This window comes from Hippopotamus amphibius, chromosome 4, assembly GCF_030028045.1.
Source record: "Hippopotamus amphibius kiboko isolate mHipAmp2 chromosome 4, mHipAmp2.hap2, whole genome shotgun sequence".
In the NCBI taxonomy this organism is placed as follows: domain Eukaryota; kingdom Metazoa; phylum Chordata; class Mammalia; order Artiodactyla; family Hippopotamidae; genus Hippopotamus; species Hippopotamus amphibius.
The window spans coordinates 107,105,256-107,132,127 of NC_080189.1; the positions used below are offsets into that span (position 1 = coordinate 107,105,256).

General features: G+C 35.5%; 1 protein-coding gene across 12 annotated transcripts in view; it reads left to right on the forward strand.

Moving 5' to 3' along the window:
- Nucleotides 1-26,872, forward strand: part of ZMYND11 (zinc finger MYND-type containing 11) — a 118,211-nt gene that overhangs the window by 56,872 nt on the left and 34,467 nt on the right. For 8 of the 12 annotated variants that reach the window (XM_057730539.1, XM_057730534.1, XM_057730541.1 and 5 more), the window contains exons 3-5: nucleotides 14,590-14,749; nucleotides 21,725-21,769; nucleotides 24,444-24,605. In XM_057730539.1, coding sequence (XP_057586522.1) covers nucleotides 14,590-14,749; nucleotides 21,725-21,769; nucleotides 24,444-24,605 — 367 coding nt within the window. Of the gene's footprint in view, nucleotides 1-14,589; nucleotides 14,750-21,724; nucleotides 21,770-23,884; nucleotides 23,981-24,443; nucleotides 24,606-26,872 lie in introns of those variants that run through there. The other 4 variants (XM_057730545.1, XM_057730543.1, XM_057730540.1 and 1 more) reach the window with 4 other exon arrangements.

Consider the following 26,872-nt stretch of genomic DNA (forward strand, 5'->3'; position numbering starts at 1 on the left):
TGACTAGAAGTGGTGAAAGCGGGCATCCTTGTCTTGTTCCTGATCTTAGAGGAAAAGCTTTCATTCTTTCACCAATGAGTATGATGGTTACTGGGGTTTTTTTATACATGGCTTTTATTATGATGTGGTAGTTTCCTTCTATATCCCATTTGTTGAGTGTTTTTCTTTTTTTTATCATGAAGGGGTGTTGAGTGCTGTCAAATGTCTTATCTGCATCTATTGAGGTCATCATAGGATTTTTTATCTTTCATTCTGTTGATGTGCTGTGTCACGTGTGTTGATTTACATTGTTAGAACCATCCTCGTCTCTGTAAAGCACCTAGTGGCAGAGCGTTATTGTCAAACATTTTTTTTTAAACTTCTGAAAGTAACATAACCATGTTGTAGGATACTTGAAAAATAAAAAGCAGAAAAATAATCACGTGTAATTGCTCTACTCCAGTCCCAGTAAGGGACCCATTTTGATGTATTTCTTTCTGGTCATTTTTCACGTTTGTTATTTTTTCGACATTATTTAGCCTTTTTCCATGTTGTTATATGGTCACCATAAATTAGTAGTAGTAATGGTTGCACAGTATTCCATCTGGTGAGACTGTTCCGTGATATGTTTTGGGAGGGAGGAGGGGTGAGCAGTAAGATAAACATTTATTGTAAGGTTGCATTACATTATCTTACCTTCAAATCAACCACATGGATTGACATTATTGATTTTACTTAAGGATATGCTCACTGGGATGCAGAGAGGTTAAATCACTTGTCCAAGGCCATGTCGCTAGTAAGTGGTAAAGCTGGTATTTGACCTGAGATCTGGTGACTTAAGAGGCCATGCTTTTTCCCCTTTACTTTTCTATTACCCCCATACGTCATTTATTGAATTCTTATAACAACTCTCAGTGCTTTAATATTCAGTAATATATGTAATGATGGTGAAAGCTTACAGGATAAACAGTGGTTGGTGCAGGAACCATTTGTGTGGAGTAGCTTAGTGCTGGGCCCTGGGCTGATCAGTTTCGTTCATTACCTTGTTCAGCTTTTATTAGAAACCTGTGGGTACATACTCTCATCATGCTGCCGTTGGCTGGACAACTTGGGTATTTTCAGTGTTTTCACTAGTCTCTTCATGCTTTGAATTGTTTCCTTTTGATGGACCCTCAGGTGGTCTCCAATTTCCCTTCACCTTGCAAATAACCATGCATGTCTCCAGTTTTTCACAGCTGCAGATAACATTTTGATTTTTGACCTGCATGAGTAATTTGTTGAAGTGTGTATCCAGGAACACCTTGGCTATGGGAAATGCATCTATTTAATTTGACCAAGCTCTCAAGAGAGGATGCCCATCTACAAGTTCATTAGTGCACAAGGACCCAGTTTCTGCAAGCATCTGCATATACTTGATGTCCAGTTGCATAAATTTTGTCACTCAAATATTTTAATTTGCATTTCTGTCTTTATTAATGAGAATACCAGTTCTTGGTGTTCTTATAAGGTTTTGGCCTTTCTTTTCTGTGGGTGTCTGTTCTTATACTGTGCCCATTTTCCCATTAGGGTTGTCTTTTTCTATTGATTTGTAGAAGCTCTTGCTGTTAGTTCTCTTATACACTTTATGCTCTGTAAATACGAGGGTGAGTCAAAAATTATCCACACTCTGGCTGTAGAATTTATTTTAATTAACTTTTAGAAAAGACAAATACATCATTTTTCGACACAATCTCCTTGCTTTTCAATACACTTTGTTCATCTGTCAACAAGCCTTCCTATTCCCTCATTAAAAAATGTTTTAGGCTGAGCTGCGAGTCACAAATGCACCGCTGTCTTCCTTCTTCATCAGAAGTGAATCTTTTCTTATTCTGTTATCTGTTTGTTAACCTTTCCCACAGTATTCTTCGTTGAACAGAAATTTTAGATTTTGATGTGATCGAAATATTTTTTGTCTAATGTTTTGTGCTTTTGAAATTTTATTTAAGGAATCCTTAATTAGATCACAAGAATTAGGTCTTTATCTGTAGTTCTCTCTTTATGCGGTGGTAGAAAAGGATCTAGTTTTATTTTTCTCTCTATAGTGAGTCTGCCTTCTTTAGAATTCGCACTTTAGAGTCAGTAACTCTTGGAGGTTTTAGGGGCCCTTAGCATGCCATATCGTTTACTCTTACATATTTAGCAATACCATTTTTTGTTTGCCCTCAGCCCCTGCAACCTCTTGCCACCAATATGTAAGCTTTATAGGTGAGGATCTTTTTCTGTTGTGTGTATTGGTAATGTGCTAAGCACCAAAAAATAGGGACTGGCACGTGACATTCACTCAGCAGTCTTCACCTCTACTCGTGAACCTTGAGTGAATGTCGGCTCTTTTCCTGCAGCTAGTTGCCCTTGCTATAGAAAGCCTGAAACCTCCACTACCACTAGACTGTTTCTGATATCAGCTCTCTTATTAATTAACTGTGTTTTCTCAGGGAAATCACTTTTCTTTCTTCACCTGCAAATTAGTGCCCCTGCGTAACCACCGTCTTAATCAAGATATAGAGAGTTGTCATCCCCACCAAAAGGTCCCTTGTAGTCCTTTACCGTCAGTTCACCTGCTCCCCAGCCCCAGGCAGTCAGCCAGCCAGCCATTGGCTTTTCTGTCACAGTGACTTATTTTCTTTGCTTGCTATAGAAATTTATGTAAATAGAATCATATACTTTATTCTTTTTCATGATTAGCTTTTCTTGGTCAGCATGTTTTGAGATTCATTTGCTGCATATATTGATAGTTTATTCCTTTTTATTGCTAAATAGTAATCCATATGTGGATATACTACAGTTTTTGTCTTGTTTTACTTTTTGGCTGCACTGCGTGGCATGTGGGATCTTAGTTCCCCAACCAGGGATCAAATCCTTGCCCCCTTGCAGTGGAAGTGCGGAGTCTGGACAGCCAGGGAAGTACCTATACTACAGTTTTTAAAATCCATTCACCTGCTGAGGAGCACTTGGGATTATGATAAAAGCTACAGTGTGCTTTTGTGTACTGGTGTGGATGATGTATGTTTGGATAAATACCTAAGAGTAGAATACCTGTAACTGGGGTAATAAAAAAGGATGGAAGGTAGATGGTTTTTAATTTGTGTCTGTATATTATATTCATATATGTATTAAATAAATATAAGCAGTATATTTTATAGAACTTCATTTGTTCCAGAAATATTTTGGGGACAATTAGAAAAAGAGTTAAATAGAATAAATAGAGTAACGTAGTGTGTATCAGAAGGGGATGGGAAGGATGAGGAAAAGAGAAATGAGAATTGATCTGAATAACCTAATCAGCCATTACAGTAGTATAATTGTCTCTCCTGTATGCATATACATGTATATATTTTAAAATCTTGTCCATTTATATCTTTAACATTATACCATGAACATTTTCTCACACTGTTATGTTTTTTAAAACATTAATTTTATCAGGTGCATTTTGCTCTATTGGGTGAATATATAACTTATTTTATATCCATATTTATTTTACTATGATGGACACATAGATCCTTTTTTTCCCTATAAAATTTCAGATGTGAGGAACGTATTTCTACGTAAATTCAATATCCCATTCAGATTGCTTTCATAGAAGTAGAATGACCGAGTTCAATGATAGGACCATCTGTAAGGTGTTGCTACAGGATGTAAGAGTGCTTTCTGAGATGTTTTTAGCAAAACTGTGTTGAGGGTGGTCGTCTTAATGCGTGTTTAACAGCACTGAGAATAATTTTAAGTATCTTGCTCACTTGACAGGTGAAATAGTTTTCTTATTGTAGTTTTTCATTTTAAGAATACAAGCTCTTTGTCATATTTGTAATAACATATTCCATTTCATTGTTCGCTTTTCATTTGCAAAATGGTGGTTAGTGGTAGTTGTTCCAGAGGCTAGAAAAAAATGGATTTGTGATGTTTCTGTCATGGAGAAATTTCACATTTCTTATCTAGTCAGATATTTTGGATCTTCTCTGTTATTTCCATAGCTTTTATACTCAGAATGTCTGTTAACATCATGAGATGAGATCAATATTCACTTACAATTTTATCTCAAATTTTATGATTGTAACGCTTTCAGTTGAGTTTTCAGCTCCTGAGGCAATTTGCTGGGGCCAGTTGGCAGCTGTTCGGTACTGAAATTATGGTACAGTACTGATTTTATCCAGTCATCCTGAGTAAACTTAAAATACATTTGCTATATTTTGATCAAAATGAAGGCCCCCCCCCCTAAAAAACTACAAATAGAACTACCATATGATCCAGTAATCCCACTACTGGGCATATACCCAAAGAAAACCATAATCCCAAAAGAAACGTGTACCATAGTGTTTATTGCAGCACTCTTTACAATAGCCAGGACATGGAAGCAACCTAAATGCCCATCAACAAATGAATGGATACAGAAGATGTGGCATATATATACAATGAAATATTACTCAGCTATAAAAAGGGATGGGATGGAGCTATATGTAATGAGGTGGATAGAACTACAGTCTGTCATAAAGAGTGAAGTAAGTCAGAAAGAGAAAGACAAATATAGTATGCTAACTCACATATAAGGAATCTAAAAATGGTACTGATGAACTCAGTGGCAAGAACAAGGATGCAGATACAGAGAATGGACTGGAGAACTCAAGGTTTGGGAGGGGGTGGGGGGGTGAAGGGGAGGCTGAGACGAAGCAAGAGAGTAGCACAGACATATATATACTACCAACTGTAAAATAGTCAGTGGGAAGTCGTTGTATAACAAAGGGAGTCCAACTCAAGGATGGAAGATGCCTTAGAGGACTGGGATGGGGAGGGTGGGGGCACTCGAGGTGGGGGGAGTCAAGGAAGGGAGGGAATACGGGGATATGTGTATAAAAACAGTTGATTGAACCTGGTGTACCCCCCCAAAAAAAAAAATAAAAAAAAATAAAAAAAAAAAAAGAATATGGTAGATTACAAGAATACAGGCATTTATAAACTCAGGCCACTCTACTTGATTACATTATCAATCTACCACCTAAAAAAAAAAAAAAAAAAAAAACAGATGATTGAACTTGGTGTACCCCCCAAAAAATAATAAATAAATAAATAAAATTAAAAAAAAAAAAGATAATAAAATGAAGGCCCCTAGCCTTCATGATAGTGTGAAGGTGTAGGTAAGGGACAGGAGGAGAGTACAAGGCATTCATTATGTTTCTTAATTAACAGAAAACATACCAGTGTATTTTGTGGTGGTTCCTTCTTCTGCAGGATGTGACCCGTGTATTTTGTTTTCATTAGTGTGCCCATCTCTCAGTATACGCATTTCAAACTGCATGACACAAGTTTCTGAGATTGAGTCATTATTAGAAGAGTTTAAAATAACTAATTTTAGGAAATTATGACACATACGACTTCTTCATTTTGTAAAAATGTTAAATTAGCAATGGCTGTTACCATCAACGATATTTTTTTGTCTTGGAACATGCAGAATTACCTCAGGGGAGATGAAGTAACCCTGGGTCCTTCAGTCTTTAGCTTGGGCACACTTCAGTGCTCAGCACCTGTGGGAAGGTAGCATCCTTTGAAAGACATTGGGAGGAAAATTACAGGAAAGGAAATAGGATGGGAGAAAATTAAAAAGATGTTGAAAAAGTTCAGAGAAATTGAATATAACATTTAAATTGTAGACATTTATATACTATTTCATGACTTATACTAAGTGAAATAAAAACAGGAGACTAGATGGCCACTGCAAATGCATCTCAAACCCACACTGCTGTTTTGGTCTCTTTATTTGAAGACCAGTCCCTGTGGTGGGGTATGCAGCATGTAAGAAAATGAGAGACCTGGAGGGACCTCAGCCTGAATTATTAGCATAAGTATTATCATAGGAACTAAACCTTCCTGAGTACTTGATGATCTAAGAAAAGCAAAAATGGGTTGGGACCCTTTGTTATATAATAAAGATATTGTGTGTGTCAGTCCTTCAGAATATATTTCTAAGTACCTCGGACAGTCTTAAGGCTTATCCAGTCTATTTAGATATGATACTCAGGAGGATGACATTAATCCTCATTTGTTTAACATCTGCAGCACTCTGGTTCAGTTCTGCTTTTTGAGAAAAATAGGTGAGGATAAATATTTAAAGAAAAAAGTAGGGAAAAAGTAAGGAGTTCCTCAAGTTTAGGCATTGCTCTGAGCTTGTGCTTGTTGCCACTTGATTGGGGATTTCTGTCACATTAACTATTAAACCACACATCTTACATTGGCTATGTGAGTTTGGGTTTATTGCACAGACCACATGTACAAAAAGAAATCTCTGAAACATTAACTGTGCTGATAGGTACATATTTAACCTTTTGTCATACTTGATGTCCTTTTGCTAGTTCATTGTTTCCTGTGTTAGTTTTCTTACTCTTATTATATTTTGCAGTCTTAATGTTATGCATTCACATCTGTTTTTTGCTTTATTTCTTCCATTGTTATAAGACATACTTGACTCCCCAAATAGCTGATACTTTGTCCTAATTTATTCTTATTTTCTATTATATTTAAATATTTAACTCGTTCAAAATATAAATATGGTGTAGATCTAAATTATTTTTATCCACATTACCATTTAATTATTCCACTATCACTTGCTAAGTATTGTTACGTTTTCCTTTCTTTTTGTAATACTTACCTAAGATTTTTGTGTATTTGGACCTACTTCTAGATGTTCTGATGTTTTGTGTTGTCCTTTTGTTTGAATTTTCATGCTACTCGCAGCTGTAATCAAATTTCATACCAACCCTGTTTTTTTTTTCCATTAATTTTTATTGGAATATAGTTGCTTTACACTGTTGTATTAGTTTCTGCTGCACAGCAACCTTCTAATTGTCACTGTCCCAGTAGAATACTTTATAACGATTTCTTTGGGCAGTGTTAGTCACCACTCACTTTTCTTCATTATTAAAACATTTTAAAATGGTATTATTTGTTTAATGTTTGAATGTTTTTTGAACTCATCACATGTTGAGGGGGCTGCCCTGGTGGCGCAGGGGTTAAGAATCTGCCTGCCAGTGCAGGGGACACGGGTCCGAGCCCTGGTCTGCGAAGATCCCACACGTCACGGAGCAGTTAAGCCCGTGCACCACAACTACTGAGCCTGCACTCTAGAGCCTGTGAGCCACAGCTGTTGAGCCCGCGAGCCACAACTACTGAAGTCCTTGCGCCTAGAGCCCATGCTCCACAACAAGAGAAGCCACCGCAATGAGAAGCCAGTGCATCACATTGAAGAGTAGCCTCTGCTCGCCGCAACTAGAGAAAGTCTACGTGCAGCAACAAAGACCCAACACAGCCAATAAATAAATAAATAAATAAATAAATAAATAAATAAATAAATTTTAAAAAGTAAAAAAAAAATTTTTTTAATCACATATTGAAAGATCCTGAATTGATCCTTAAGACAGAAAAAGAGCAGTGGAAAAAGTGGTGAAAACTGAATAAAGTCTGCAGTTTAAAGTACCAGTGTGGTACATTGTACCATCATTGATTAAGAAATCGAGAAATGTTTGGATGTTAACTAGGCTTGTGGTGGTGGTCATTTTGCAGTGTATACAAATATTGCATTATTACACTGCTCACCTAAACTGATGTTATATGTCCATTATCTCAAATAAATGAATAAACAAGAAGTTAAGAAACTTTGGTAATTATAGAATGTTAACATTAGGAAAAGCTGGATAAAGGATATATGGGAACGCTCTTGCAAGACTAGAATTAATTTAAAATAAATGATTGAACTTTCCTGGTGGTGCAGTGGTTAAGACTCTGTACTTCCACTACAGAGGCACAGGTTCGATCCCTGGTCAGGAAAGTTCCACATGCCACGTGGTGCAGCCAAAAAAAAAAAAAAAAAAAAGATTTCAAAGATCACATTGAAATTCTCTGATACTCAATTATATACTCAACAAGCATTTACTGACTATCAATTTTATATGAGGCACTGTCAAAAATAACTTGTCATCTGCTCCCACTAGTGGCACCTAAGCTTTTCTGGCTGCAACTGCAGGTAGGTCAGCAAATAGGTCCTGTGATTCTAAGACTTAAAGAGAAATAAATAGTGCCTATTTGAAAACGAATTCAGATGCAAGTGTAACAAAACTATTTTAAATAATGATACATGTTCTTCGCCTTTAGAGTACACTTTTTAATGCAGACTAGATCACTTACTCTTTATCCAAATATGCCTAAACCCAAACTTTTCATTCAGGAAAAAACCCTTCACTCAGAGCTGTTACTCGCCTAGGGCGTGTGCGGAGGGAGTGCATTTTTGCATTGCCGCTGTTTTTGTGTTCCAGTTAGAACTAATCCTTCGTATATACCCTTTCCTGATCATCCTGTCCCTGTGAAGAGAGCTCCCTGAGTCCTTCCTCCTGTATACCTTCTGTGGTCCCTCAGGACCAGAGGACTGGAATAATTGGCTTTAGGTGACTTTCCTTCTCTTTGAACTAAGGAGGTCGAGCCCAACATGCTGTCACTAAGAGAAAGGAAAGTTCTCTTTTATTGTGCCTTTATCCGTGCTCTACCGCTGTCTGAGTGCACGGTGGCTATGAAGACCCATTTGCGTGGTGAAATTCGGTGGTTTAAAATGTATCAAGGAGTAATAAAATATAATGCCTTTCTTGTTAACACAAAACAGCAAACTGTGACTAGAAAGGAATTTTCTTAATAAAAGCTACCAACATCCTTTAGCAAGCATTATAATTTATATTTGTCACTTTATTTTGATAAAATATATCTACCAGCAAGCTTCAGCAAGTGTTGTGTTTAATGTGAACTGTTATATGAATCCTGTGCAAGATCTGAAGCAAGGGCATCTGAGTCCTCCTTAGCACAGTAAGAAAAGACAAGCTTGGTAGCCTTAGGCAAACCTGAAACTGATGAGAGTTTAGCAAGGTTTCTCAACTTTGCTGTACCAGCAACCACCAACCAGAAAATATTACATAAAATACTCTTTTCAAAAGAAACAAAAAATATGCAGTATCTAGGAAAATCCAAAAAATGAGCAAGAGTTTTATGTGGAAAAATTATGAGACCTTATTGAGAACACAGAAAAAGTTACAGGTAAGTTAACAATTGTGCAAAGTTCATCTGTGAAAATTAACCTTACTTAGTATTGTAATTGTATTTATTCTCTAATCTAAATTGCAACAATGTTTTTCATGGATCTCAGCCAACCCACTTTGAAATTGTTATAGATGAGTAAGGTTAGAAGAGCTAGGAAGCTCTTGGAAAGGAAGCAGGGGACCTGCCCAAGACTGGCAAGCTTGTGTGGGAGAAAGGAGCTTTTGTACGTTTGAAGGGATGGTAAATGGTGGCTACTTTTTCATAAAAATAGACTTTAGCCAATAGATACATAAACAAAAATTAAAAGGGAGTAAGTACTCTTATTAAAAAAAAAAAAAAAAAAGGTTTTCCTCCTACCCCTGCCTGCCGAACCACTGCTCTTGAAAGTAATGTTACTGGAATATACCTCTAGAAGAACTCTTATTCAGAGATAACTATATAATGTTTTTGAGAAATTTTACTATTTTATACCATGATTTCTTTTCACTGACTTGGTTTTAAATTGAGGTATAAATGACAAATAACATTAGGTTTTAGGTATATAACATAATGATTCAATATTTGTATGTCTTGCAAAATGACCACCACAGTAAATCTAGTTAACATCCATCACCACGTAGTTACAAAAATGTTTTTTCTTGTTGTAAGGAATCTTAAGATCTGTTCTCTTAGCAACTTTCAAATATGCAGTCCAGTAGTATTAATTACAGTCACCATGATGTACACTATATCTCCATGAGTTATTTATCTAATAACTGGAAGTTTTTACCTTTTGACCATTGTCACCCATTTTGTCCATTCCCCTCCCCACCCCCTACCTCTGGCAACCACCAGTCTGTTCTCTATCAAATGACATTTTGTTCGTTTTTTTCTGTTTTTTTCTGGTTTCTTTCACATGTAAGTGAGATCATATGGTATTTGTCTTTCCCTGTCTGACTTATTTCACTTAGCATGATGCCTTCGAGATGCATCTGTGTTATCACAAAAGGCAAGATTTATTTCTTTTTATGGCTGAGTAATATTCCGTTGTATATCTGTATCTCACATTTTCTTCATTCATCTGTCCGTGTACACTTAGGTTGTTTTCATATCTTGCCTATTGTAAATATCTTGGCTGTTGTACATAATGCTTCAGGGAACCTGGGGGTGCACATGTGTTTTCATTTTCTTCAGATAAATACCCAGAAATAGAATTGCTGGGTCATATGGTAGTTCTATTTTAAATATTTTGAGGAACCTCCATGGTCTTTTCCATAGTGGCTAAACTAATTTACATTCCCACTAACACTGTACAAAGAAAGTTTCCCTTTTCTCTATATCCTCGCCAACACTTGTTATCTCTTGTCTTTTTGATGATGGGCATTCTAACAGGTGTGAAGTAATATTGTGATTTTTGATTTGCATTTCCCTGATGATTAGTGATGTTGGGCATCTTTTCATATACCTGTTGGCCATCCCTATGTCTTTGGAGTGTCTATTCAAGTCCTCTGCCTGGTTTTTAATTGGGTTGGTTTTTTGCTATTGAATTGTGTGAATTCTTTGTATATTTTGGATATTATCCCTTATACCATGATGTTTTAAACATAATGTATCTTAGAGTTTGTCATCTTAATGTCTATAACGCTGCTTCATTTCCTTTAATGATTATATAATAATCTTTGACATGGTTATATTATAAATTAGCCAGGCTCCTAAGATGTATGTTTAGATGCGTCTAATCTCTTCTGGCTGTCAAAAATGCTAAAATGAATTTCCTCCCTTGAGTATTATTTCATACGAGTCTGACTGTGTCTATAGGATGAATATCTAGAAGCAGAATTGTTGGGAAGTTCTTGTTTAATTCTCTACAGAACTTTAGAATCAACTTGCCTACTTTGTGGTGGTGTTCAATTACATTATCTTAGAGGCAATTTAGTTTCTGTTGTCTTCCGTCTAAATATCGAGCATGTCTTTCCATCAGTAGCTTTTCAAAATTTTCTTCATATAGATCTTGTCATTTCTTCTGTTACTAAGTATTTTATTTTTCTTATTGCTGTAGTAAATAATTGGGGTCTTGTCTTATTTTAAAGCTCCTAACTTTTTTGGGTATGTATATATGAATGCTGTTAATTTTAGTATATTAGTTTGTACCCAAACAAATAATAGGGTACATTCTTTGATTTAAAATAGCATACCATCTGATTTTCTTGGGTTTTACAGGTATATATTATGATCATTTTAACTCCTTACCAGCTTTTATGCTGCATTTCTTTCTCTGTTTCAGCAGTGTTGGTTATCACCTTTGGCAGAGTGTCAGACATTTTTGAATATTCCTGATCAGGTTACGGAAGTGCTTATTATTCATTCCTATTTTGTTAGGGGCTGGATGTTGAATTTTACTAAATAATTTTCAACACGTTTAGTAACTTTTGTGGTTTTTCACTTTTGATCTATTAATGGGATGAATTATATTTCTAAATTTCTTAATAATAAATCTTCCTAGAAATCCTGGAATTAAATACCCAGTTATGGTACAGTCTTTTGATATTTGAATGTACTAATATATTAACATTAATTTATGTTACTATTTAATATTAGACTGTATATTCAAATATTTTATTTAGGATTTTTATACCAGTATTCCTATGGGACACTAATTTTCTTTTTCTATGCTGTTTTTGAGGGGTTTTGTTACCATTATGTTAGATTCCTTGCTTTCCTTCTTTATTGCGTCCTGGCAGAGTCTAAATCGCATTGGAGTTTTACCTGGTCACTAAAAGTTTGTGAGTATGTTCCTACCTCGTGTTTCTCTGTGCAAGTTATTTGCCAACTTCCTCTATTTATTTCTTTGGAAAAATTGGCCTTTTTAGATATTCTCTTTGTTCTGTGGTCAACTTTTGGTCATTTATATTTTCCTAGAATATCGTACTGTTTATCTTATATCTTTGCACAGAAATGAACAAAGTGGTTGCTTGTGACTATTTTAATTTCCCTTTCATATATGGCCTTGTTTCTGTAGATATTTCTCAGTTTGTATGTTTTTGTGCTTTGCCTCTTCATTCTTGATTAGATTAGCTAATGATGTCTTCATTTTATTTTTCACTGAGAAGGAGCTCTTGGTTAATATGTTCTACAGTTTTTTTTTTCACTAGCACTGCTTTAACCTTTTATTATTGGTTTTAGTTTTTTGGTTTTTTTGTAGTTTTCAGATAACCTTTTGATTCAGTGGTTTATGAGCCTTTTCTAGCTTTGTTATTAATGTCTGGTGTGAGTTCACTGCAGCTGGGAAACGGCTGCATCACTTGGAATCTGTTAAGGTCATTTTGTGGCTGACTTCTTGCTCAATTTTAGTGCCCCTTTCCTGGACCTATTGACAGGTTTTTTGGGGGATTTCAAAATAAAATCAACTAGATGTCTTATGAATTAGGTCTTATGTATCAATACTTAATTTTGTTCACTAGATGTCTTTGTGGACTGAGCAAAGTGAATTAAAGTCTCATAATTCTGTATTCCTGTCAACGTTTCCTCTGTTTCTTATAGTTTTTGCTTTATAACTACCTATGCTCTGTTTGTCTTTTTTAAAAATGATTTTTGCCCTGATTTCCAAATCCTGTTCATTGCAGTACTGATCCCTGCTTCATTTGGATTGCATTTTTATGATATGCCTTTGCCCATTCTTTTTCAGTCTTTCTAAGTCACTTTAAGTGTGTCTCCTGTAGACAGTTTATTTTTGGTTGTTGTTTTGTGATCCAATCTGTCTTTTTCTTTTAATTGTTGAGTTTAGCCAATTTGTATATATTAGAAAGACAAACCTGTTTGGTTTTGGTCCTCTCATTATGTTTAATATGCTTTCTTTTGTTGTTGTTTTTGTCTCACTACATAATGTGTTTTTATGAGTTTCTTCAGATAGCTTAGAAATTTTGTATTTTGTTTGAAGAATACCTTTATAAACTCAAACTCCTAATTCCTAGGAGAATTTCTATTGGCTCCCAGTTGTGAACAGTGAGGAAATTAGTACATTCTCAGTTTTGCCCATTTCCCTTCCCTGTATCCCAAATGTCAGTTGATTATTTCCGTTGGTGTTGACCGTTATATATCAAAATATATTTGTACCTCTACTGCATGCTTTGTCACCAGTTGGCTGGCAGTCAGCAAAGCTGACCGATCAGTGTGTGGACTAACTCCGCTTGTCCTTTCCTGCCCCCTCTGCTACTCCCCACGTCACTTCCGTCTTACCCTTCAGTTAACTGCATTGGCAGAGAAAATAGCACTTTTTAAAGTTATTTATCTCCTGAACAGAAAACAGTTCTCTTCCATAAACCGTAGACACAGAAGGCTCTGCAGCCCCTCTGCCACGGTTTACTCCTTGTCTTGCTTGAAATTCGTCCTGTGTTTAGAATGTTCTTCAATGATGACTTCTTGCTTTTTGTTTTGTTTAATTTTAAATGCACTGAGTGGCATGTGGGATCTTAGTTCCCTGACCAAGGATCAAACCCGTGACCCCTGCATTGGAAGCACAGAGTCTTAACCACTGGACTGCCAGGGATGTCCCAAGTTCTTGCATTTTGAAAATGATTTGTTTTGACTGCTTTGATACTTAAATAACAGATTGACTGGATACAGAATCCTTGTCGTACTTAATTTCCTTGCAGACCCTTGGGCACTTCTGCACTGTCTTCCAGTACAGAATGTTTCTCTGGAGAGACTGAGGCCAGCCTGATTTGTCTCATAGTATGTTTTTGTGTCTGGATATCCTAGTTTACTAGTAGAGGGTGTTGGGGTTTGATTGGAGGAGGATGGAAAATGGCACAAATTCACCTGTAGCTGTAGCATTTTATGTCCTTAAAAAACAAAATGATATGAAGCAAATATGCCATAGTGTTAACATGAGTTCAGTACAATTGCTGAGTACAAGAGAATCTGCAGTATTATTCTCTGTGGTACAGGGTATCTTTGAAATAAAATTTTTTAACTAAAAAATATGCCATGTAACTATAAATCAGGGAGAGCTTGTATGCTTTAGTGATCGAGTTCAAAATATATTTAATTGAAAATCACATTTTTGGCTTATTGATCACAGCATGCATTCTTGTTTTCTTTATATATTGACCACGACTTGTGTAATTCCTGTATTTTCTTTGATGTCACTTCCTAAGTTTTGAGTAAAAGTATTTTATATTCTAACATCCCGAAGATTATAAAATTCTAGATTTAGTATCTGCAGAGTGGAGGTTAGTGGCAGTTGCTGCAGAGACTAGAACTAAATGGGATGTTTGACTAAAATCTGTTAAATGATTTATATTTGCTGGTTTGGGATAATTTTGAACAAATATTCCTCTAAATATACAAAATAGATTAAAGGTTTAAAATAAGATAATTGAAAAAGTTAAGTATTCAGGACTGGCTTTTCTTTTCTCTCTTTCCGCAGGGCTCTCGTAGGTATGTCACAATAAAAGAGAAATCACCTGTTTTTAAATTTTTATTTTTTAGTACCACGGGATTTTAAATTTGTTTTTCCTCTGTATCCAGGTACATGTCTCGAGTCCACGGTATGCATCCAAAAGAGACCACTCGTCAGCTGAGCTTAGCTGTGAAAGATGGTCTTATTGTGGAAACGCTAACAGTGGGCTGCAAAGGTTCAAAAGCTGGTATCGAACAGGAAGGATATTGGTTGCCAGGAGATGAGATTGTAAGTTTTTTTTATTTTATAAATCTGGAATGTTATTTAAATATAAACCATAGAAATTTATTTTCAGTTGTTTAGTAGTAGTTCACTTTGGTAGTTTCTATTAACATTAAGGACATATATTGGGAGGATGGATACTTTCCTTCCTGATTCTTTGGGAGAAAACTCACTTTTACAGAGAGCCTGCTTTTTCTGTCTAGGTTACCTCGAATCTGAAAAATAAATAAAGGAAAACCCTTTAAATGTACACACAATTTAATGGTGCTCCTAAGCATTTTCTTCAGTAAATATTAGTGAAAAATGTTTCAATGAGGATAATGTTGATGCCATCTAGACAGGTTGAAAGGGATGTATACTTTTGTACTTGGGCTCATATAGAGAAGTACATTTTTCTAATGTAAAGATTGATTTCATGTGTAATGTTTCTGTCTTCCTATCTTATGTGCTTTTGATTTTTTCTAATACCTTCATGAAAAGTCTGTTTTTGGAAAGGAAATAATAATAAACATTAATTTTTAGTTCTGAAAGGAATAGATTTAGTAATTAGATATGTTGAGAGTGTTTTATCATGAATTCTCTAAAACCTAAAATTGTAAAAGTGACACGAAATCTTAAAGTTGGTTATTTGTGGAAATGTTTCCCTGAAAACATTCTTTCCCGTTTTGGCTCTAGGCAGTCGAGCCAGCACACAGACACTCCCCTGTCAGGTTTGAGAGCAGTGAACCAGTGACACCGCTTTCTGTGGAGAGCTGGTCCACAGAGGCAGCTGTGAGCTACATACTTAGAGAAGCTGTTAGTTTTAACACTGTTTTTGTCAATTTAATATGTGCCTTTGAAGTTGCAGGAAAGAAAGTTTACGTTTTCCACAAACAGAAAACATGGAAGAAAAAAATGTTTAATTTTGATTTGTGCACTAGAAGTGTTCTTGAAAACTTAAGTGAAAATGTTTATATCAGTATAACTTTTCTGTTGATGTCCTTACAGAAAAGTAAAGCTTTTTGTCAGTAATGAAACTTTGGGTGCCAAGCCATAATAATAATAATAATAATAATAATAATAATAATAATAATAATAATAATAATAATAATAATAATAATAATAATAATAATAATAATAATAATAATGTCAAGTGACATTTATGGGAGGGCCATTGATAATTGATAGTTTATTATACACTCAAAATAATCCAGATAATATAAAATTTCTAATCCCCAAACACACAGATTTAGTTTAGAAGGCTATACTAATATTGGGTCAGTGAAGAAGTTCATTCAGAAATTTTTGTAATATCTTACGGAAAAATCTGAACGAACTTTCTGGCTGACCCAATTTCTGAGATTTATATAATAACTAACCAATAGTAAATGCAGCTTAATCCACAGGATTTTGGTTTGTGGATCATGTGTACATTTTTTCATAAAAGTTATTTTATTTCTCCTTTTTAGATTTGTGCTTTTCCATGTGCTCTTTTTCCTCTTCAAGCTGAAGTTTTTCTGTTCAGTTTAATTCAACAAGCAGTTAATGAGTTTTATGCTCATGACTACATTAGGTTCTGTATTCTATTTGTATTTTTACATGTTCTTACTACATATATTTTTATAGCATCATCTTTTTGTTTTTTTATAGATGAAATCTTACATATAAATCAAACAACGTATACAGATTTTATTAATTCTGGTTGGTTCTTATTCACAAGCATTTTTATACCCAGTATGCATATATGATTTAAAGTACAACTGAGTATATAAAAAGTATACCTAGTTTATGAAATATACAACTATTAAAAATACATAGGCAATGTAGTGTAGTAGTCATATATGTTACAATTGATGGGGGTTTCAGTCCCATCTCAAACATGTTATTAGTTGCATGACCTTGAGGAGGTTTCTTAGTCTCTGATCTTCACCCCTCGGCTGTAGTGTGGGCACGTTCATACTGCTTTCATTTGCTTGTTTTGAGGATTAAATGAGATTATCTATAGAAAGCATGTAACTATGTACTCAAAGCAAGTTTTTGACCAGTGAATAAATGTTTAAAGCAAGAAATACCTGTATATAGTGTAGCAAAAGCATACAAATTTCTTATTAAATAGCAAGCAACAAATCTTATCTTGATATTTTTTACTTTTAACCTGTAACCTCAAACACAAGATTTGTAAAGAGATTTTCCTTTAGGATGCTGGATTATATTTAAGGTGTAGCTATAAAATGAAAATAATTACACGTTTCTCACGGCTGTGGCTGGTGGACCACCTGGCTACCCTGGGGCTGTCTGTGTGCTACAGTTTTCACGCCCTAAGAATACTGTAGAAGGACACATAACTGACATGGGTCACACTTGGCACAGCACAAGCATCTTACGATGGCCAGCTCTGTGTGTTTTGTAGGGACGGTGTGGCCTGTGCATGCGGGCTGCTGTGTGTGGGGGCTGGTTGTGAACTGCACAGCTTAGGGAGTGCCCTCTACTTCTCAACGTCAGGTGCTTGCATGTTTTTTCAGCAGATCTCTAGCACATGGCAGTAGAGCGTTTTGTTCTAACAGAATCAGTCTTCGGGAAGGGCCAACTTTCTGACTGGCACAAAGGTACTCTGTGGGCGAGTGACAGCCCTGCAGGTTGGCATTTGAGTTTGGAACTCTCCTTTATGTTTCTTCACTTCGTATATGATATGATGCCTCTAAAAGCTTGAGTTTTTAGATTGAGAGGTGTACATTATTATTTATCTTGTTGACTTTCTACTCATTATCAGGAGAAGAAAAAGTCAAGTAGATATATATGGCCTTGGGAAGGAAAGGGATAGGATTTTTTGGTTATTCAGTTTTAAACCTTTATTCAAAGTTACAAAGATTCTTTACTCGGGAAGTTCTGTCATTTGAAAATGGTAGTAAAGCTCTTCTTCTTTTCCTTCTATAGCCTCTAAAAATAGTAGCTATAGCTCAGAGGTAGGGGAAAAGTTGATTCCTCTTCATAAGTCCCACATGTTATATCCCTCAAGATACCTTGTACTAGCAAAGAGGCTTGGGCTCCTTTTGTCTTCACATCCATGATTATGTTGAGAAAGAGAAGGAGGGAAAGAGTGTCGTTTCTTTAACCTACTCAACTATCATCGGGCAAAGAGTCTGTTGTATCATGTTTTTATTCCACCTCGCTACCTTTTTTCCAATGCTTACTTTTAAAAACTTGATACAATTGAAAAATATGCATATCTTGAACAATACTATTTTTATTAAATCCAGCTATCAGGTAATAAAAGCCTAACTCTAAGAATATTTCAGGATATAATTATATATATTTGGTTTAAGAGGAAGCCTATGTAAGTCAAAGACTGTAGCCTCTATTTTACCGAGATTCCTTCTGCTAGGACTGGAGTCATTTTTAGACATTCTGAGATGCTGATCTTAAGCACCGTTTGTATCTCTATTGAAGTGATAGTTCATTTGGAGAAACCATGATGAAATTCCACAATAGATAAGCATCTTCACGGTGAGGTTTTAAACATGTCCATTTGAGAGAGGATGAAAACCATTGTTATTAAAAACAAGGCCCCTCAATTGTTTATTTAAATGTTAGTCAATAAACACATGAAAGTATATGTATGAGCCAATTTTTAAAATGACAAGCTTGCTGAACCTGGGCACCACCCTTGTAAGTTTTCTATGGTGATCTTTAATTTCCAGATTTCTGTCATTAATATTCACTCGTGATCCGAATAATTCTTTTAGAGATCGTTTTTAAAGCTTTTGAAATTATAATGGTAAAAGGCCAATAGACCTGGGCACAGAGTGAAACTTGTGTTATATCAAGGCTTGTTTATTTTGATTTTTTTTTTAAAGAAAGACTATGTGTTTGCATAGATTGCTTCATCATCTGCTTGCTCTGCACTAATGTACATGGAGGCTACATTCAGTCTATACTCAATCATGGTATTTCACGTCCTCTATTCTAACAGCTTGAGAAGTGCGTTTCTTGGGCAGAATTTTGTCGTTGCTCAGCTGAGTTGAGTTTGGTAGTTAGCTCCCTTTGTAATACATACAGGTTAATTTCTTACGAGTCAACCTCTTAACTCGCTAAAGGTAGGAAGGTCTTATAAAAGTATTTAATGTAACACAGGCAGACCTCAGTTTTGTGGTTCGGCTTATTGTGCTTTTTTACAAATTGGAGATTTGTGGCAACCCTGTGTTGTCAGGTGACGGTTAACATTTTTGCAATAAAGTATTTTTAAATTAATGTCTGTACATTTTTTTAGACATAAGGTTATTACACACTTGATAGACTACAGTACAGTGTAAACACAACTTTTATATGCACTGAGAAACCAAAAAAATTTGTGTGACACTTTCTTGCAGTAATCGCTTTATTGCAGTGGTCTGGAACTGCACCTGCAGTATCTCTGAGGTGTGGCTGTGTGACTATAGTAGGGCAGGTGCCCTTCAGTTACAGGTCGTTTGCAGGTAAAACATATCAGATATGTATTTTGATATTGAAGCAGTTGCTGTTATTTTTTTGGTGACTCCTAACTTGACTCATGGTCCCTGGCACAAGGCTGTGATACTCTCCTACTATTTGACAGATACTTTTTATCTGACATTAAATAATTTGGTCACCAGTATAGAGGATGACTTAAAAGTGTAAAAAGGTGACGTTTGCTATGAGACTACTTCTCTGTTTACTTACTTGCCAGATCTGGACTCAATTCAGGGTCTTATTTCTTCTTGCGTGGTTAATGCCAGTCCAAAAATAAAGTGTCGACTTAGGAACCACAGCTTACGTTTTCAGATAGGGTCCTTCCACCAGTTTTGCTGCCTGTGGTTTGAGAGCAACTGCAGATGTGAGCTCAGCTCTTGTCGACCTTGCTTCAGCTTCAGTGCTTTTCACATAATCCAGTTTGTTCTGCTGATAAGCAGGGCCTTGTACTAGTTTTTACATAGGTCTTTAGTTGAGGTGTGATATCTTTTAAGAAGCATCATTAATGAAAATACAAATTTCACGGTCTCCTGAAGGGATTAACATATTATATTGGGGGATAAATGGATTTAGTTTTAATTTACAGAGGGACAAGATAGGCATTTTTTTCCCCTGTCTTCATCTGCTTCTCCCCATTCAAAAGGACCAGTCTAAAAGAAACTAAGGTTTATATACCTCTTGAAACTTGGCTAAAAGCTCAAATCTTTTGTATAAGAATAGGATTAGATTTATGTCATTCTTCAGAAATCACACCATTAAACAGCCATGGCAAGAGGTGCTCCCTTGCTTTGTTCTTGAAAAGATATTGAGAGGCTAGCAAACAGCTTGACTCTCCTAGTCCACTTCATAAACAATAGCATAGTGAAGTAAGAATTTTTTTTAAAGTTTACATCTTTGCATTTTTCTTGTTAGAATGATAGTTGTCATAAATTAATCACTCATATGTTTTAAATACCCTAAGTGTAAAACTTCATGTCCCTTGGATTCTGTTGATTTTTTTTAATATGAAATATATTGTGTTTATGTTAATTATATGCAGAACTACACATTTCTTCCAAAGGTCCATTACCTGCATCAGATACAAAAATATAAACATTTATTTACTAAGTAAAGTGTTAAGTAGTAAGTGAAGTGGTGATTATTAATTAGAAACCAGTTATATACTATGGTTCTATGTGCAAAACAAACTGTAGTGTACTTAAAGACGTTATTCTTGCTTTGGTGAAGAATTTCCATTTATTCAGCAGAATATTTTGGGTCACGCTCTCCTGTTATACTCTTCTCAGCTTGTGTGTGTGTGTGTATTGAGAGTTCTGTCTTTTTTTTGCCCTCTTTCTAAATTTTATTTTACTAAGCAATGTTTTAATATTTTAATTTAAAAATATTTAAAATTACTGGAAATATTTAACCATAAAATTCTTACCTCTCAGTGATGAACTGAATTTATTAACAGAATTAAACTAAACCTAGAATTGTATAGAATTAGTTACTTTTACATTGTATCTATGTTAAAATACCACATGAAACACATATTTGATGATGTAAGATTGATCTGCTCATTATGTAGAAATAGGGTATTAATTTCAGTTAAAATCTGTTTTGAATGTGATGAGGGTAGATAGTTCGGGAGGCCCTGTCCAGATGCTGTTCTCCCACTGAACCCTCTTCCTTCAGAGTTACATCTAAGTCAAGTTAACAGTGTTTTTGCTCCATCTTGCTTACAGAGTCAGCTACCCTAATGAACTTAAGGTCCTGAAGAAGAAATTCGCATGTGTGTAATTGCAAGCATCACGTCATTTTGTGACCTGTCAATTCCCTTTTTGTGCTCTATAGCAAATAGATCATCTTAATAACACCAGCTAGCTGTTGCCAAGCATAGTGACTCGTTTGATCCTTAAAAAAACCTTATAAGCCGGGATTTGATCCAGTCTGGCTCCAGAGTCTTAACCAAATGCTGTAAATGGTGACAGAGACGGAGAACAGAAGGCTGTCTTTTGGTGGCAGAAAGTTTTCTGTTAGGTTCTGGAGACAGCCTGTATAACCCTCACACCGTGGTGAAGTGTTGAGTTTACCACAATTACATTCATCACTCCTGATTTAAAAAAAAAAAATCCAGCTTTAACCAGTTTCAGATCAATAAGACATACATTCATGATCTTGTGCAAATTTATAATGACACTGAATTTGTTAGTACAGTGTTTTTCTATTTCTAACATCTTAATAGGTTTCATGGCACATGAATTCCTATAGATTTTCTCTATGTCCATTTTGTAGCTTTTGTGTTAGTGTAAAAAGTTTCCTCTTAAACTAGTGGTGATTCTTGAGTTTGCATGCTACTGTCTTTTCATTAATGATTAGCACTTTGATAGATTATCAGTTGATATCTGCAAAATAATGTCGTAAAGCAAGTAATAAACAGTTTGACCATGTACAGAATCCCTTTAGCTCTGTGTATTGCCTGATATTAAGCAAAATTATAGTAGAGAGACCAAGATTATTTTGTTTTTATTTTGAAAGGCCTACAGTATGCAGCCTTTCTCCAGGACAGCAGCCCCAAACAAGGTGAACTAATTTTGCACTATGTTATTTTACTGTAATTCTGCTTTTTAAAAAATTAAATTTCTCTTTCTTTAGGCTAGCTTAGTTAACTCTTGCTAGAATTGTTCATTAAAACCATATTATCTTTACATTGCTTCTAGTTTTGGATTTTGTGCTCATAGGTTTGCTTTTTAAAACCTTTCCTGTATTGAAGTGGCATTTCACCTATTATGATGTTGATCAGGCTGAATGGAGAGTAGTTGCTGATTTCTGGTGAAATCCAGTGAAAATGCAAGCTTAGCTTTTTGGCATACATTATTCAGTATTAGTCAAAAGCACTATATAAATGAGTTCTATTTACTAAAAGACAGACTGTAGGCAACTCTACCTATAATATACACGCTTATATCATTTATACCTCAGAAAAATGTTTCCTGGGTTCAGAATGTAGTAACCTTTGAACTTGACTTTGCATGTTTTGTGTATTCTAAACAGCTATTGCAGTGATTAAAAGGATGAACATCACATACATTCCCAGCTCATACTTGCTTTTATATCAGATAACCGAGTTAGTTGTATGCCATTATATAAACATATATCCAAATGTTTCTCTACTTTTACTTCATTTGAATTATACTTTCATTTCTATAATTTTTATGAAAAACTAGGTCTAGAATTAAACACCCCATTGAAGAAAGATCCGTTTTCATCCTCGTTTCATAGGTGGATGGGAGAAGGTAGGGTAGACGAAGGTAGGAGGTGATATGGGGAGGCTGGAGCTGTGCACCAGAGTTGTGTTCTCTTGCTTCCTTTTCTTAGTTAACCTAGTAATTACCATTTTGAGAATAATAGGAAGATGAATTAATGTTAAAAAATTCAAATGATGAAAAGAATGGCGGTTTCTTTGGTTAATAATGAGTATATATAAGCCACCAAAATCCTTTAAGATGTTTCTGAACAGATATGAGGAAAATATCCTGAAATACTTTGTTTTAAACTTGGAAAGAGTTAATTAAAAAAAAATCTGATCTCCATTGAAACCTAAGTTATCAGTGATTGTTATAGCCAAAACGCAGCTCACTTGAGAGCTACGTGAAAGGGGTACACCAGTGATGGTTATTTCAGTACAGCCAGGCACCGCAACTGACTGTGTCTCTCTGGCACCACTATGTCAGACTTTGTGGGGGATGTTTTTCTACCATGCACAGATTAGGCTTTTCTGTCAAATCAATATCTTACGATTTTTTAAGCACTCTGACTGAAATTATTCCTCCATGGTGAATTTGCAGAGTTCGTACATCTGCAGCAAATAAGTAAAAAATCGTCATGCTTTTTTATTTATTACTTTGGTTGATAAAGATCGCCAACTTCTTACTAAAAAGCAAACCAAAAAGTTTACGTTTTTGTAGAACTTACTAATGAACTTTAGCCATGATTCTGAATGTGGGTTGGAAGCTGTGAATTTCAGAACATTAGCAACTCCCTTCCCTTTTGAAGGAGAGAGACATAGCCTTCTCATATGGTCAAGCAGTAAAACATTTGAACCTTAGGTGCTGATGAGTCAGTGCTTACTGTTACACAAAGCGCTCTATCGAAGCCCATTTACTGGGGGAGTTATTGACATGAGGGAATGAGAACACTGCTCATTCCCAGAAGCAGAGTGTAGACAGTGATTTATAAAAAGAAAAATGTTGGTAGAGCCCAAGTTTGAAATTGGAAGTGCCCTCGATAACACATAATGTGGGTTTAACCCTTATTCATGCAACTACTACATCTACAAAAGAAGGTTGAGAATTAATCCACCACCCGTTACTGGGGTATTTTTTGATAAAAGCTAAGAGTGATATTTATGAAGAATGAATTCCAAATTAAGGGAACTTAAACTCTTCTCCTGTTTGTGTTTAAATGGTACTGGCTGTACAAAAAAAAAAAAAAAAGAGTGTAACAAAAATGTTGAAGAAACCTGTATACCTGCAGTTATGGTCTTTTATTTCCAGGAATAGTCCCAGTAAGAAAATAAGCCTGCTTCCTTTTTTGTTTTTTTTTTTTGTTTTTTTTTTTTTTTGTGGTAATGTCCTTTGGAGAATGTGATTAAACCTTTAGTTTCACATTTTCAATTTATTTTTCCAAATTCAACAGACCCTGAAAATTTGACAGCCTATCAGAACATGGACATTCTGATTAATGGTTATTTTCAGTAAAGCATCCAATACCATGGATGAGAAGATAAGAATAGTGAGCATCACCGTTTATTACTATTCTCTCTGTTCCCAAAGTGTGCTAAGTGCTTTAGTGTATTTTTAAAAAGTCAGAACCAAACAGAGGTTTGTTTATTTCAAATGCTAAGTTATAGATGTTGCTTTGGGGTATTCCATTTACTGAAGAAATTATCCCATAGATTATATAAAAGCTGAAAGATAATGTTAGAGCTGGGATTGGCTTTGGACTTATTTCATTTTGGACTGGTTTTGTTATCAGATCACTTTAAGATATTTCTGAATATTAATATGTTTAGGAGAGAATTAAAAATTTAAAGAAGCAAACTTCTAGGTATTTTTTTTCCCTCTTGTTTTAACACAGTAAATGTCTAAAATTGTTTATAATGCCTAACTTCTGATGGACTTTAGTTTCAATTTTGTTCTTAGTTATTGCAGATATTGACAAAATGTCATACGAAATTATTTTGTATTTTTTGTAGGACTGGGAAACAGAAAATCATGACTGGTATTGTTTTGAATGCCATTTGCCTGGAGAGGTGTTGATATGTGACCTGTGTTTTCGTGTGTATCATTCCAAGTGTTTGTCTGATGAGTACAGGCTTAGAGACAGCAGTAGTCACTGGCAGTGCCCAGTTTGCAGGGTGAGTACCTATGAGCTTTAATGTGCTGGTCAGAGGGTTGGAATTCATTAATAATAGTTGCACAAAGATACCCCAGGTGGTCTTGCCAGGTTAATGGATAAAGTACTGGAGGGTGGGGGTTATCTACTGAAACGATGGTTAATGAACACAGAACACTCATAAATGAATATCACAGAACACATATTCAGGGTATGGATTTTAGAAAGTTTCGATCATGTAAAAATGTACTCTCTTCTATACTTTACAATTCCCTCTGGATTTTGTGACTCCTTTAATGGATAGCCTTTGGGAATCAAGAACCACTCTCCCACACCAAGGTCTGTTCAATCAGTCCTCTCTACTGCTCAGACAACACAAGTAGCAAAAGGCACATTGTTGGAAACGTTCTGTATCTACTTCCCATTTTATATCCATGTAATGTTGCCTTAATTTTTTGTCATATCATGGATTAGTTTATTTCTTTTATTTGGAGGGTGGAGGGATGGAACAGTTGTATATAAAGAATTCTACAAGATGAAATAGTCTGGTAGGTGAAATAGGTACTTCCCACAATTATTTTCATTCATATTATTTCCCCATTGAAAAGTACACATGGCTGTGCTTGCTGGTTGCAGATGTGGTGCGTGTGCATATGAGTGATGTGTGATGCTTAAATACTACCTTACGTATGGCGTTGATGGTAGTTGGTAAGGAATTGATTGGAACTTCTTTATTGTTTTGTACTTAAAGTTGTTAACATACTTACTTGCAACCATGCAAATTGCCCAGATTACTCATGAGTTCTGTTTGTGAATATGTTTTATAATATTCGTATATTCTTCCAAAAAAAGTTTTGTCTTTATAATTATCTCCTCTTTGATATCAGCCAAAAATTTCCTGGCTAATTTGCCAGCGTGGTGAACAAAGTACAGCATCCATTCTAGTCCTCTGTTGGTGACTGTGGCTTTGCATTACCTAAGTATGCTTCTTAACAGCACTGCTGTATATATTCAGTAGGCAGAAGAAAGACCGTTGGGATAGCATTTTAGAAAATGTGTAATGATGACTTGTAATCAAATGCCTAAATGCTAGATCAGTAGTGATAAGTCCCTAGGTCGGAATACCTCAGTATCAAGCGTCAAGATGTAGACTTTCTCTTTGAGGTCTGCCAGAATTAGGGTGGCTACGAGAAATCAGTGTGATCCGTCATGTGGGAATTGCATTAACACTCATATTTTACTATCATGGATTTGGGTTTTACAAGTAAATATCTCCTGGTTTTACGTCACTAGAGGAAGTAAAGAATTAATGAGATCCGAAGAACAAAAGCGTTAATGTAGTGAAAATATAGAAGAGGTGTGCTCACTGGGCAAATAATGGGGACTCAGGGACTTAGGAAATACAATTCTGGACACCCCTGTCCTTATAGCCATAGCTTCTTAATATTTAATGTTTAGTTCATATTCTCATAGTAAAGAATTTAAACAAAAACACTGGGACCTTTGAGGATGGGTTAAACTTTATGGTAGATGTTTTGTATTCCTTACATTAAGAATGGAAGTTGAACACTTAAACCTTTGAAGAAAATGTGTAATACTTTCTCCATCAGAATTCACTATCAAGTTGTCAGATTCCATTTTCTAAATGTGTTTACTCTACTCTTTACTGATAAGATGAAAAATTTTACATTTCAGTGAGTTGCTGGCTCACCCAGAAATGTCATAGCCAAAGTGGAACTTAGCCAATCCCATCCTGCCTTTCTGTTCTTCCCTTTGGTTTCATTTTTGTCTTTGTCAGGCTAGATTTTCTCACATTGGGATATGATTATGCTTGCTGAAAGGATGCTGTGAGTCAGTAAAAAAAAATTGTGACTCACACATTCCTTTCACAGACTGTGAGCTACTCTTTCGTTAGTCTCAAAAAGCCTGTGTCTGGATTGGGGATGACGAGTTTTATCTTGAGCCTTAAAAATTCCAAAGAAATAATTATTTCTACGTTAGACCTGTTCCTTTTTTTTTTTTAGTATTTATTTATTTAGGTGCACTGGGTCTTAGTTGTAGCATGCAAACTCCTAGTTGCAGCCTGCATGGGTAATCTAGTTCCCCGACCAGGGATCAAACCTGGGCCCCCTGCATTGGGAGCACAGAGTCCTACCCATTGGAGCACAGAGTCCTACCCATTGGACCACCAGGGTGTCCCTGTTCTATTTTTTTTTAAATTGTTATGTTCAAGAAAAAGATAAATGCTAACAATTTCTTTCCTGAGAAGAGGGATAATAATAACCTTGA